The following is a 14687-nucleotide window of genomic DNA, read 5'->3' on the forward strand; positions in this document are numbered from 1 at the left end:
ACATGGCGTGAGACGGGGGTATCCAAAGCATTCCTTATGGATCCCATATGTTCCAGGATGCGTCTACGGAGTTCTCGTTTTGTCTTTCCAACATATTTCTTCCCGCACACACAGGTTATCAAATAGATGATCCCACTGCTTTTGCAGTTGATAAAATGTTTGACATTATATGTTTTGCTGTTGTCAGTATTGGTAAAAATCTTACTTTCCTTAACGTAACTACAAGCCTTACAATGATGGCACTTGTACGAGCCTTTGATACTCAACCAAGTTGTATTTTTTCTGTTGTTTCCCACTTTAAAGTGGCTGTGCACCAGATGGTCTTTAATATTTGACGCCCGTCTCCAGACGATAGAAGGATGACTCCCAAGGACCTTCTTGAGATCTTCATCATTCGTCAGGAGTGGCCAGTGCTTGGTGAGTATCTTGTTAAAGTCTCTCCAATTATTGTGGTAAGTGGCAATACATCTAATTTCGCTGATTTTGTTGTTCTCATCCAGTGGTTTGGGTTTTAATAATTCAAAGCGTGGAGTGTTGATGGCTCGATGGTATGCCGTCTTTAGTTGGCGGTTGGAGTATCCCCTGGCTAGGAAGTTGTCCCTCATTTTACTGCTTTCTTCCTTGAAAGCCGAGATGTCCGTGCAATTGCGTCTAATGCGCAAAAATTGTCCTGTGTGGATACCCCGTATGAGGGGTTGAGGATGGAAGCGGTCTGCTCTGAGGTAGCTATTTGTGGCGGTCTCTTTTTTATAGTTGGTTGTAGAAAGGTGACCGTCATCATTGATGGTTATACGTAGATCCAAGAAGGTAATGCTGCTGGTACTTGTTTCTGATGTTAGCTTGAGATTGTGGTCATTAAGGTTTAGCAGTTTGAGAAAGGTTTCCAATTCATCCTTTGTGCCATTCCAAAGTAGAAGGATATCATCTATGTAGCGTAGCCATAGGTCTACATGGTCCGTATACATAGACATTCCTTCCGAGAAAACACTGATTGCCTCCCACCAGCCTAGATAAAGGTTGGCGTAGGTGGGGGCACATGTTGTACCCATGGCCGTTCCCTGGACTTGTAAATAGTACTTAGAATCAAATAAGAAGTAATTATGCTCCAGTATGAATTCTAGTAGCTCAACAATGAAAGCATTATGTTCAGTAAATAGGCAACTCCGTGATGATAAGAAGTGTGTAACTGCAATCAGGCCGAATTCGTGTTTTATGCTTGTATATAGTGACTCCACGTCGAAACTAACCAGCAGAGTACCCTTAGTAACTTGTATTCCTTCTAGTCTGTTGAGGACATCCTTGGTGTCCTGGACGAAGGAAGGTAGAGATGTTACGAAGTCTCTGAGTACTCTGTCAATGTATATGCTGCTTGGTTCGGTAAGGGAGCCAATGCCCGCCACTATGGGTCTTCCAGGTTTTTTTTTGATGTTTTTGTGGACTTTGGGGATGCTATAGAAGGTTGCTATAGTAGGATCTTTCTGCATCATGAAATCATGTTCGTCCTTAGATATGACTTTATTCTCCAATCCTTTGCGTAGTATAGTGCCCAAAGCTTTTTGGAATGGTACAGTTGGGTCACTTTTTGCGCATTAGACGCAATTGCACGGACATCTCGGCTTTCAAGGAAGAAAGCAGTAAAATGAGGGACAACTTCCTAGCCAGGGGATACTCCAACCGCCAACTAAAGACGGCATACCATCGAGCCATCAACACTCCACGCTTTGAATTATTAAAACCCAAACCACTGGATGAGAACAACAAAATCAGCGAAATTAGATGTATTGCCACTTACCACAATAATTGGAGAGACTTTAACAAGATACTCACCAAGCACTGGCCAATCCTGACGAATGATGAAGATCTCAAGAAGGTCCTTGGGAGTCATCCTTCTATCGTCTGGAGACGGGCGTCAAATATTAAAGACCATCTGGTGCACAGCCACTTTACAGTGGGAAACAACAGAAAAAATACAACTTGGTTGAGTATCAAAGGCTCGTACAAGTGCCATCATTGTAAGGCTTGTAGTTACGTTAAGGAAAGTAAGATTTTTACCAATACTGACAACAGCAAAACATATAATGTCAAACATTTTATCAACTGCAAAAGCAGTGGGATCATCTATTTGATAACCTGTGTGTGCGGGAAGAAATATGTTGGAAAGACAAAACGAGAACTCCGTAGACGCATCCTGGAACATATGGGATCCATAAGGAATGCTTTGGATACCCCCGTCTCACGCCATGTTAGAGAACATCATGCAGGGAAACTGGATACACTGTATTTCCAGGGCATAGACCCTGTTCCCCCTAGCATACGCAGGGGGAACTGGGACAAGAAACTCTTGCAGCGTGAGGCCAGATGGATCTATTTGCTTAACACCCATTATCCATCTGGTCTTAATGAAGGTTTTGTCTTTAATTCTTTCCTGTAAACACTCTCTTACTCATGGCTCTGCTCAGCAACAACATACTCATTGAAATTCTATCTTGTTTTTTCACATTTTTTGCACACCACTTTTGTATTTATTAAGGTCAGAATAAGATGCAGTACTTATGCATCACCACCAACCGGCATCAGGCGTCTCACGATCGCCATCGGGTATAAAGAAGCGATCAGGAACGCAGTAACGCCCACCCCGGATGAAGTCACAGGAAGTGACGAAACATGCGGCATGTCGGGTCTTTTGCCGACTTTTTAACTAACTCTGTCAGCTATCTCTAGCAGCTCTCTGAGAGCCCAGTTCTCCTACTCAGCAGCATTGAATTGTTACACCCAATTAAAGAGGTGTCAGTACTGCCGCAGGGCAGTACTTGCTTTCTGGGTAACATCCACTGTGAATCTATACTATCACTTTTATTCATGCAGTTAGCGCTTTCACAGGGCTGTATCTACATTCCTATTCTGGCTGAAGTGCACGAATCATCATAGCACATCGCGCTACATATGCGCTACTAACAGCTGATTAACTTCCGCCCAGAGTGTATGGGATTCTCCGTTTATAACACCGCTACAGCTAACAGCCTTACTGCGATGTGGTTATAACTTCACCCTACTCAATATAGTTTGAACTGTGTCCCTCCCTCACACTATTGTCTTTATATATCGTACACCATAAGCATAGCCCCGTCCTGGCGCATGCGCATTCTGCTCCCCTTGGGGTATTACTAGAGCTTTCAAACCTCCGTCTGTGACGCATGCGCAGCTCGTAACATACGAGGATTATTTGGCGTGTGGCCTCTTGGCATTTAAACATTGGACAATAACTACAAATTACATTAATGTCCTATACCACCATTGAACCTAGCACACTATACCCAGTGCTTTATGTGCCCGCCACCTACCTTTGCACTAGCCGCGGAGAACTGACAGGATAGTACGCGGCTTCGGCGCATGCGCAGCTCAGGTCCATAAGAATATCTCAGGAACACACTGAGCACTGCGTACGACGCATGCGCGGGCTAACATACTCCGTGGGTATGCTGTATAGACACAGTGTGACTACTCTCTGAGTCACCGAGGGAAACAAAATTTTGGTTTTACTAAATACCCTCTCTACAAAGCTATTTTAGGAGCACCCATCTTACTGCACACCACCAACACCACCCTCTTTATAAGCTTTTTGAGGAGCACCTCTACCTATATATCTATGAATGTATATATGACAGGACTGTATACATTAGCAGGGTAACTAAACACCACCTCGGTCTATAGGCAAAATTAGAATCAATATTATACAATATTTCAGATCTTGGAGAATCAGTCTCTGTTTCTGCTCACTGATTCTTTTTAAACGGTCCTATTACAACACAGCCCTAGGTGTTTGTTATCTCTGTCCGTGGACAGAGCTGTCTCATTACCAATTACCTTGATCACATACTCCATTATCTACTGTACACCTCCAGTAGAAACCAAAGGGTATTACCATAAGTGATCGTACTGAGTATATCTATTCAATACCTGATCACATATACTTACCTGTACTACAGAGCATGTGATTTGCAGGACAATAGGTACTCTGTGTAGTTACGATACTACTTAGACCAGAACTCAAGAGCTCAGCGAGGGGCTTGGCGGAGTTGTATAGACGTCACTGTCTATCTTTTAGTTCAGTGTATGGTATTGCAATATATACTTTTTAATTACACATTTACACAGTTGTTTAAAAAAAGTTTACACTACTCACTACATCCACCCCTGACCGTCTATACTATAAAGGTCTGCGGTGCGCCTATAAGGGGATTCTTTAGTGTGCCTTCTTTGGTACACGTCCTTTTTCATCGGTACTGGGACCTCTGCTTTTAACTTGTTTATTAATGACCTTGAGGTTGGGATCGAGAGCAAAGTCTCCATCTTTACTGATGATACTAAATTGTGTAAGGTAGTAGAATCAGAGCAGGATATAATTTCTCTTCAGAAGGACTCGCAGAGACTGGAAACGTGGGCAGGGAAATGGCAGATGAGGCTTAATACAGATAAATGTAAGATTATGCATTTGGGATGCAAGAATAAAAAGGCGACTCACAAATTAAATGGAGATATATTGGGGGAATCCTTGATGGAGAAGGATTTTGGAGTGCTTGTAGACAGTAGGCTTAGTAATAGTGCCCAAAGTCATGCAGTAGCTGCAAAGGCAAACAAGAACTTATCTTGCATCAAACGAGCAATGGGTGGAAGGGACGTAAACATAATTATGCCCCTTTACAAAGCATTAGTAAGACCACGCCTCGAATATGGAGTACAATTTTGGGCACCAGTCCTTAGAAAAGACATTATGGAACTAGAGGGAGTGCAGAGAAGAGCCACCACATTAATAATGGGGATGGACAATCTAACTTATGAGGGGAGGCTATCTAAATTAGATTTATTTACATTAGAAAAGAGGCGTCTAAGGGGGGATATGATAACTATATACAAATATATTTGGGGACAATACAAGGAGCTTTCAAAAGAACTATTCATCCCACGCGCAGTACAAAGGACTCGGCGTCATCCCTTTTGGTTGGAAAGGAGATTTCACCAGCAACAAAGGAAAGGGTTCTTTACAGTAAGGACAGTTAAAATGTGGAATTCATTACCCATGGAGACTGTGATGGCAGATACAAAAGATTTGTTCAAAAAAAGGTTGGACATCTTTTTAGATGGGAAAGGTATACAGGGATATACCAAATAAGTATACATGGGAAAGATGTTGATCCAGGGATTAATCCAATTGCCAATTATTGGAGTCAGGAAAGAATTTATTTTTCCCCTTATGAGATATCATTGGATGATATGACACTGGGGTTTTTTTGTTTGCCTTCCTCTGCATCAATAAGTCAGAATAGATATAGGATAAAGTATCTGTTGTCTAAATTTAGCATTGGTTGAACTTGATGGACTTATGTCTTTTTTCAACTTCATCTATTATGTAACTATGTATGAATCCTCATGTGCACAAGGAGGCTGATCCTCTGTGAAAAGCTTTCCCCACACTATGTACATGGAAATGGTTTCTCCCGTGTATGAATCTTGTGGTGTCTGTGGAGGATGCTCATTTGAGAAAAGCTTTTACTACACTCTGTACATGTGAATGTTTTCTCTCCAGTATGAATCATCTGGTGTCTGAGGAGGTTTTTCTTAATACGGAATTGTTTCCCACACTCTGTACATGTTAATGGCTTTTCTCCTGTATGAATCATCTGGTGTATGAGGAGGTTGCCCTTACTTCTGAATTGTTTCCCACACTCTGTACATGTGAATGGTTTCTCCCCTGTATGAGTCCTCTTGTGTATGAGGAGACTGCTCTTAACTGTGAATTGTTTCCCACACTCTGAACATGGGAATGGTTTCTCCCCTGTATGAATCCACTCATGCTTGAGATGCTCCGCCTTTGTAGAAAATCTTTTACTACACTTTGCACATGTGAATGGTTTCTCTCCAGTATGAGTCATCTGGTGTCTGAGGAGGTTGCTTTTAACTGTAAATTGTTTCCCACACTCTGTACATGTGAATGGTTTCTCCCCTGTATGAATCCGCTCATGGATGAGGAGTTCTTTCTTCACAGAAAATCTTTTACTACACTCTGTACATGTGAATGGTTTCTCTCCAGTATGAGTAATCTGGTGATTGAGGAGGTTGCCCTTACTTCTGAATTGTTTCCCACACTCTGTACATGTGAATGGTTTCTCCCCTGTATGAGTCCTCTTGTGTATGAGGAGACTGCTCTTAACTGTGAATTGTTTCCCACACTCTGAACATGGGAATGGTTTCTCCCCTGTATGAATCCGCTCATGGTTGAGAAGCTCCGCCTTTGTAGAAAATCTTTTACTACACTCTGTACATGTGAATGGTTTCTCTCCAGTATGAGTCATCTGGTGTCTGAGGAGGTTGCTCTTACTTCTGAATTGTTTCCCACACTCTGTACATGTGAATGGTTTCTCTCCTGTATGAATCCGCTTATGGATAAGGAGCGCTTTCTTCCGAGAAAAGCATTTACTACACTCTGTACATGTGAATGGTTTTTCCCCTGTATGAATCCGCTCATGGTTGAGGAGCTTCGTCTTCCGAGAAAAGCTTTTACTACACTCTGTACATGTGAATGGTTTCTCCCCTGTATGAATCCGCTCATGGTTGAGGAACTCCGCCTTTGTAGAAAATCTTTTACTACACTCTGTACATGTGAATGGTTTCTCTCCTGTATGAATCCGCTCATGGATGAGGAGCGCTGTCTTCCGAGAAAAGCCTTTACTACACTCTGTACATGTGAATGGTTTCTCCCCTGTATGAGTCCTCTTGTGTATGAGGAGACTGCTCTTAACTGTGAATTGTTTCCCACACTCTACACATGTGAATGGTTTCTCCCCTGTATGAATCCTCTGATGATTGAGGAGGGTGCTCTTGGTACTTAACTGTTTCCCACATACTGTACAAGTAAAATGAGTCACTGCTGTCTGAATCATCTGGTGTGAAAGAAGTTTCCCCTTCAGTGAGAAACTGCTCCCACCATCTGTACATGTAAAGGTTTGTTCTCTTGTGGGGAGCTGAGCACCACGGCTTCTTCTTAAATGTGTCGCATACCTTTTACTGGACCCATATTTAGAGTCCGTCTCCACTTTGTGCTGGACAAGGTCTGTAAATTCACCATCATGTGGCACTGGTTCCTTGCACGTGTCAAAAAGGTGGCAGGAATCATAGTTTTTTGGCACTTCTGAGCTGCGAGGAGTCAGACAGCCTCTGGATGTATCAGAGCTCATGTTCTGTTCCTCATTCAGGCCATTCTCTAACAGAAGTAAACAAAAAAGACAGAACAAATGTTTTCAATCTGTAAATCAAATTGCTGAAAGCAAATTACAAATCCAAAACACTGAAGAATTTATTTCACCAATACTTAATTAACAAAATATTCTCTTCACCCAGGGTTTTAAAATTGTGGCACATGGACATCCAGTGGCCCCTAATGACTGTGGTGGTGGTTCCCGAAGGCCTGAAATGTATTTGTAGCAGCTCTCACAGTGAAATCATTGATACATATATAACTTGTATTTATTACTGTATTCATTAATTATTTAAGGATACATGTACATCCTCCAAATACTTAACATTGAAAATGTCCATGAGAAGTAAAGTTAAGGAACTCCTGGTCTATGATATTAGTGCGTTAATAATATCACCTAAACCAGACAGCAACCTATAGTGTAAAGATACTGTAGATGCCCATGTATGTATGTCTTTATTTATATAAGGCCCACAGTGTACTTGGTGCTTTACAGCAGAAACAATACAGTACAGGGAATTATAATACAATAAGAGCAACAAACACAATCAGACAATAGGAACGGAAATCCCTGCCCTGGAGAGCTTACAATCTAAGTGATGCAGCGACTTCACTGCCCATATAATCTTCTGCCATAAGACCCACATAAACTAAACTGCTCCATTTTGTGTCATATTTTGTCAGTCACAAATACTATTCATATAATTTCCCAAGCACGCGGCCTTGGTGTAATATTTGACTCCTCTCGTTCCTTCTCCTCTCACATTCAAAACAAAGAAAAAAAGGAGCACTGCAGAAAAGAAGAACTGGAGGCAAAAGTAGAAAAAAATAAGAGTTATTGAGACACAGCCTAAGTTGAAAGAGAAACCTCCAACGCGTTTCTTGCCATGGGCGCTTTATCAAAGGTGGTTTCCTGAGTCTAGAGAGTGACACGGAATAGGCACTCCCTGCCAGAAACACTGCCTACCTGTATCCCAGGTAAAAACGTCCCATGGGAACAAAAAAAGCTGTGTGTGCTGTGCACGCGCATAGTAAGTGAAACTTCATTGTGTGTTGCTTCTGCGCATACAAGTCAGTCAGCGGCGCCATCACTACTGCGCATGCGCAGCATACCCCAGCGTGCGTGTGGGGGGAGCGGCGGCCGTTAGGAGCGCGACGTCATTTCCGTTTCACATTTTCATCTCCATGAAGGAATTTTGTTCCATCAAAATTGACTAGGTGCCACTAAAGAAGTTTCACCTCAAAAACAGTTCGGGGAAAATGTAACCACGGAAAGAAGTACAGTACCGGCATCTTTTATTCGAACACTTCCCGCACGGCAGGATGCGTGCGGGAAGCGTGGTGACGCGGCTTGTTGCGGCGCACTGTGACGTCACTGTCACGTGACACGCCCGGCTTCCCCGACACCCCTGGAGTATAAATTGAGGTAAGCGGGGGTGCGGGGAAGCAGAGGGGCAGAGCAGGAGCCGGGTTCGGGAAGGGGGGCTAAAATGCACCCGAAGTGGAGGGGGGGTGCGTGGAGGAAACGCGGCGGCGCGCGGTCTTGACTGGCGCCAGCCGGAGTAGACCCCGGCATGCCGCCGGCATTTGTGCAAATAAAAGCTGCCGGTACTGTTTAAGTGTGGGGGGGAAATCCAGCAAAAGGACACAATAAAGAATACAGTACAATAACAAAAAACGTAAATAGACTCATAAGGACAATACAAATGAAATGAAAAAGCATCAATTTTTTTTAAAGTGGATAGGATGTGGAGAGAATAAAATGATCTTAGATTAATTAAATTAACTATAACACCAATTAATATAATATAATCATGTAATAATATACATATAATAAATGTAAATGCAACTACCAAGGCAAAGAACAATTTGAATCTTGATAAGGGGAATATACATAATGAATAAGATGTAAATAAACCACAATCTTGATAAGGGGAATATACATAATGAATAAGATGTAAATAAACCACACTGAGAAAATTGCCACAGTAAGGATACAATACTACCCATCAAATGTGACTACAGAGAGACACATATGTATCTCAATGATAGAAACAAATGTATATGAAACACACAGTATTATATAACCTGAGAATGGGCAAAGGAATAATATGGCTTAGAGAAAATGTTTTAGGTCCCATTCTGTATTAATCCCTAAAGGGGATAGAGTATTAAGTGAGTGGATCCAAAACATCTCATGCTGATTAAGCTGTTTAATTCTATCACCCCCTCATGTAGGAACAGGTATAGATTCAATCCCCTCGTGTAGGAACAGGTATAGATTCAATCTCCTCGTGTACAGTAGGAACAGTTATAGATTCAACCCCCTCGTGTAGTGACAGGTATAGATTCAATCCCCTCGTGTAGTGACAGGTATAGATTCAATCCCCTCGTGTAGGCACAGGTATAGATTCAATCTCCTCGTGTAGGAACAGGTATTGATTCAATCCCCTCGTGTAGGAACAGGTATAGATTCAATCCCCTCGTGTAGGAACAGGTATAGATTCAATCCCCTCGTGTAGGCACAGGTATAGATTCAATCCCCTCGTGTAGGAACAGGTATAGATTCAATCCCCTTGTGTAGGAACAGGTATAGATTCAATCCCCTTTGCTGGGTGGTGCAGGCAGCTGAAAATGTTGATGCGGGGGGCGGGCTGCTGGGTAGATGTCCTAACAGCCCACCCACATGAGCGTTCTGCAATATTTTTAGAGTAGGAGCGGGGTGTGTGGCTATTACAGGAGGGGCGTGTTCTTGGCTGGATCGGGGCTGTTTGTCGGAGTCTGAGTGTTTGTCTCTGTGTGGGTGAGTGTGTGTCCCATTTTCTCTCCACCTTTCTTCCCTCCTCTCCCCCCCCCCCCCCGTTCACCTCTCTCCGGTCCCGTCCCCCCCGTTCACCTCTCTACGGTCCCCCACCACCCCGTTCACCTCTCTGGTCCCCCCCGCCCCGTTCACCTCTCTCCTGTCCCCCCCGCCCGTTCACCTCTCCCCGGTCCCCCCCGCCCTGTTCACCTCTCCCCGGTCCCCCCGCCCCGTTCACCTCTCTCCGGTCCGTCCCCCCCATTCACCTCTCTCCGGCCCCACCCCCCGTTCACCTCCCTCCGGACCCTACCCCCCCGTTCACCTCTTTCTGGCCCCCCCCCCCACGTTCACATCTCTCCGGTCCTGTCCCCCCTGTTCACATCTCTCCGGTCCCGTCCCCCCTGTTCACATCTCTTTTGTCCCCCCTTCCTGTTCACATCTCTCCGCCTATCCTGCCTCTCTCTTCTCCCATTGGTCAGAGCAGGGTCATGTGACCCAGCTCTGAGCCCGAAAGTATAGTTCTCTTGTCTCCCCAAGCACAAAGCTTGGGAGAGCGTGCGTGCCCGCACATGAGTGTGCATGCAAATTCCCATTCACAGAGGTAAGCGTGCAATCAGAAGAGGCCAGTACTGCAGTAGGTCAGCAGGGGAGGGGCACGAACCAGCGCGGTATCGTTGAATGTCCCTCCCAGTGCCTGTCCTGCAATAACTCTCTGGTCCTGCTCTCCGCTGGCACCCTGATTTGCTGAGACCCAGCTGAGATTTGAAAGGGTGAGCTGCAGCTATCTAAATGTTACAGTACTTTGAATGCAATAAAATACTAAAAAAGAAAAAACACAACATTAAAACCGGAAAAATAAATAAATAATACTGGTAGGTACTATAGGATGATGGATGACACCGGGGAAGGCAAACTACAGAGCAGAGGGAAAAAAGGCAAAATGGGGGAAGGAACAAAAGGGGGGAATAGGGCAGGGAGGTGGCAAAGGGGCGGATGAATGCACCCAAATGGATTGCCTTTGTGATATTGACAGTCCACATGCAAACGAGCGCGCCGTCGAACGCACTCCTTCAAGCCCAAGTGATTTGTGAACTTGGCTGCAGGAGATTGTAGACGCTTGGCGGACGAGTCACAAAGCTAGTTCACCCTCATTGGCAGAACCAGATCACATGCACAGTCACGCGGCAGCCGCCTCAAAATACAAAATTTGTTGTATTTTCAAAACGCTGCCGCATCAACGCGGCTCTCCGCCTCTAGGCGCGCAGGGACAGGGGTAGCTCCCATAAGAAAATACAGCAGAGTGGTTGCTGGGCGCGCGCACGCAAGTGTGTTCATGCAGCGACGCTGGCACCATAATCCCAGCCATAGATAAAATGAGCCGACCAAAGCCATGTTATTAAAAAAAACACTTAAATGTTAATGTTTAACTGTTTTTAAAATGTTGCAATATGTAAGTATTTAGACGTTTTTGTATTTACATTGTAAACCGTTTAATAAAGGGTTCTTTTTCATGCGATTTTGAGGCAGGGGGGGCCCGAGAAATTTCATGGATGAAAAGAGGGGCTCAGCTTAAAAAGTTTGCTCACCCGAGTTAAGCTATGTCTAAAGACTGGATATTATTGTGTATCTAGTGACCCTAAATCAGAGGGTATTGTTTAAGCTGGGGAACCAGGTTAGTTGGCCCAGCAATCGTTAGAGAGGCTGATACTACTGTATAGTTAGATCCCTATAAAGGGATAGGTGTTACTTTTATGGTTCTTTTGTTTCTTAAAGTGACGGTGTTTGAAATGTTTAGTGTCACTTATTTATTATTTATTTATAAAACATTTTACCAGGAAGTAATACATTGAGAGTTACCACTCGTCTTCAAATATGTCCTGGGCATAGAGTTAAGACACTGATATGAGTAATCCACTGAAGGTTAATGGCTGAGTGCCTCCAACATGTATCTATTGAATCTGCAGTTCCTTACTGGGACGAAATAAAACAGGCAGAAGTCTGAGTTACGCACTATACTGCTACCTCTTATTCTTGTGTTTTTTCTAAATAGACCCTAGAAAACTGTGTCGGTAAGAGACCAGGCAGACTTCAGCGCTACGTAAGCCTGGCGTTTGTCACTTATGGTAGAGAATGTGGGTCGACACTAACAAGTCTGTGGGTTTGCAAATAAACATGAGGGTTTAAAATTGCCGCCCAGCCGAAGTAAAGTACAGACTCTGTGAGTAAAGTCTGTCCTACTGTGTATGACTACCAGTTCAACATACAACATACACAGGGAAAAGTGTGAAAAGTATTGACGCAATGGCACCTCCAGAGGTCAGGGTGAAGAATACACACAAAAGTGCAAAAATGAAGGAAAAAACATGTTTAATGTGTCACGTGTGTGACCACACAAAGTGGTGACCTTTCAGGAATGAGCGTCTGAGTACCCAGTGTGTCCCCACAGAGCAGTATGAGAGGGACCCCGAGAAGGTCCAGAAACTGAAGCAAAACCTAGAGAAGCAGAGACGCTGCTCCATCCAACAGTCAGGATGACCAGGAGAAAGAAACCTGGGAAAGACAAGCTGATGGGGACCCTAGCAACGAGATTTGTAGAGGTGTAGATGTAATGAAGGCAGAGTTCCTAAACGTAATGAGGGATGCATTCGTGCACACAGAGCCAGCGCCAGGAAGAAATGCAGGCTCTGAGAGCAGAATTGAGAGATGTACGCAAGGAACAGGATTCTCTCACAAGTGGACTAAACGTATTGAAAAGGGAGGAAAGCATTCAAATTATTCAGAAGCACTGCAAAGCTCTTATCCAAGGAAGAAAGGAAAGAGAAAATTATCTGCGCAAACGCGCCGCAACTATTGCCCTACAGGCTGACTACAGAGGGATGAAAACTCGTCAGTTTAATCATCTAGTTCTCCCTCATCTGCTCTCCTAATTAAGGAACAGGTATTTATGGCAGCTAAGTTTTCCTAGAGCCTGGAGGCATGCTGCACCCTGTATCCAGTTTGGGGAGGATGCCCCCATCATCACTTTCACTGTCCGGAAGAATTGCCTGGACTCTCGGGACGCTGTCTCCATCTATCAATTAAGCCAGGGGTGAGCAAACTGGAAAAAAAAAAAAAAAAACCTTTATTAAACGGTATACAATATAAATCCAAATATGTTTAAATACTTACATATTTCAACAGCTCGCGCTTGCAAAATTAGGCTGCGTCCATGCTGCCGCTGAGAGCGGTGACATCACCAACTCTCCAAGCATGAGCACAGGGTGTCCTGCATAATTTTGCAAGCGTGGATCGGGGCTATTTGTGTGTGTTTGTGTGTTTGTGTGTGGCTGTGTATTGACTGCTGCAGAGCGCACATCAAAGTCAATTATTGTTTGTCTCCACAATCACCAACTTTGGGAGAGTGTACGTGCACAAAGGCAATCCTTTGGGGGGGCATTCATCCACCTCTTTACTACCTCCCTTCCCTCTCCCCCCTCCCTTTGTTTTCCCTTCCCCTCCCTGCTCTTTGTCTTGCTATCCCCATTGTCATCCAAACTCCTACCTACAGTATTATTTTTCCGTTTTCAATGTTGTGTTTTCACTTTCTTTTTATTATTTCTGTACATTCATAGTATGATTGATACCTACCCTTTCACTTGCAGAGGATCGCAGCGAAGCAGGTTGCCAGCGGAGGAGAGCAGGAACACAGCGCTATTGCAGGGCAGACACCGAAGGAGGGGCGTTTGACTTCACCGTGCTCGGGCGTGCTCATCCCCGTACCTCCGAAGCCCCTGCGCATACGCTCACACACCATCACGTTGCCGCCACCTGCACTATCCTGTTCAGCCACCCGCACACATCTTCGGCTGCCCGCCCGTGCACATCTTCTTGGCCGCCCCGCGCACCCAGTTTTCGTCGCACGCCACCTGCGCCCCCCTAAATAATCTTGCGCCTCATTGCCCCCCCAGTTTGCGCACCACTGCATTGCAACACACACTCTCTCAATCAATCACCACATACATACACTCACCACATACACTCAATCAATCACCACACACACACTCAATCCCCCCCCACACACACAAACACACCCCACACACTCAATCCCCACACACACACACACACACACACACACACACACACACACACACACACACACACACACACACACACACACACACACACACACACACACACAATCCCCCCCCCACACACACAATCCCCCCCCCACACACACACACAATCCCCCCACACACACACACACTCAATCCCCCCACACAAACTCAATCCCCCCACACACACACACACACAAACTCAATCCCCCCACACACACACAAACTCAATACACACACACACTTTCACCTGGGGGGGAGACATGCTCCGATCCCCCAGACCCCCATGCTGCTGAAAACTGGTGCGGGAAGCAGACAGGAAGAGAAGGAGGGTCTGTCTGTGTGCAGAGAGAAGCCCCGCCCCCTCTGCAAGATACAGACAAATAGAAGCAGCAGCACGGAGCCCCCAGGTTTCCCTACAAGCAGCCCGCGCCCCCCCTACATAATCTTGCGCCCCCCCAAGGGGGGGCGCCCCCCAGTTTGCTGAGTTAAGCTATGTCTAAGGACTGTGGCTATTATTGCGTATCTAATGACCCTAAATGAG

The 14687-nt window shown here is 44.8% G+C and overlaps 1 protein-coding gene and 1 long non-coding RNA gene across 2 annotated transcripts in view; both read right to left on the reverse strand.

Annotated features, from left to right (window-relative positions):
* Positions 1 to 4190: 4190 nt before the first annotated feature.
* LOC142488403 (uncharacterized) overlaps positions 4191 to 14687 on the reverse strand; it is a 39683-nt gene continuing 29186 nt past the window's right edge. Inside the window, exon 5 of the mRNA XM_075588892.1 lies at positions 4191 to 7258. Within this exon, the coding sequence (XP_075445007.1) occupies positions 5472 to 7258 (1787 nt within the window). The 3' untranslated portion in view covers positions 4191 to 5471. The remainder of the gene's footprint in view (positions 7259 to 14687) is intronic.
* Positions 12403 to 14158, reverse strand: LOC142488423 (uncharacterized). The gene is made up of 2 exons (XR_012799412.1): positions 13680 to 14158; positions 12403 to 13149 (listed from the first exon to the last, which is right to left on the reverse strand). It is a non-coding gene; the product is annotated as an uncharacterized LOC142488423 (long non-coding RNA).

This window comes from Ascaphus truei, chromosome 2, assembly GCF_040206685.1.
Source record: "Ascaphus truei isolate aAscTru1 chromosome 2, aAscTru1.hap1, whole genome shotgun sequence".
Classification (NCBI taxonomy): domain Eukaryota; kingdom Metazoa; phylum Chordata; class Amphibia; order Anura; family Ascaphidae; genus Ascaphus; species Ascaphus truei.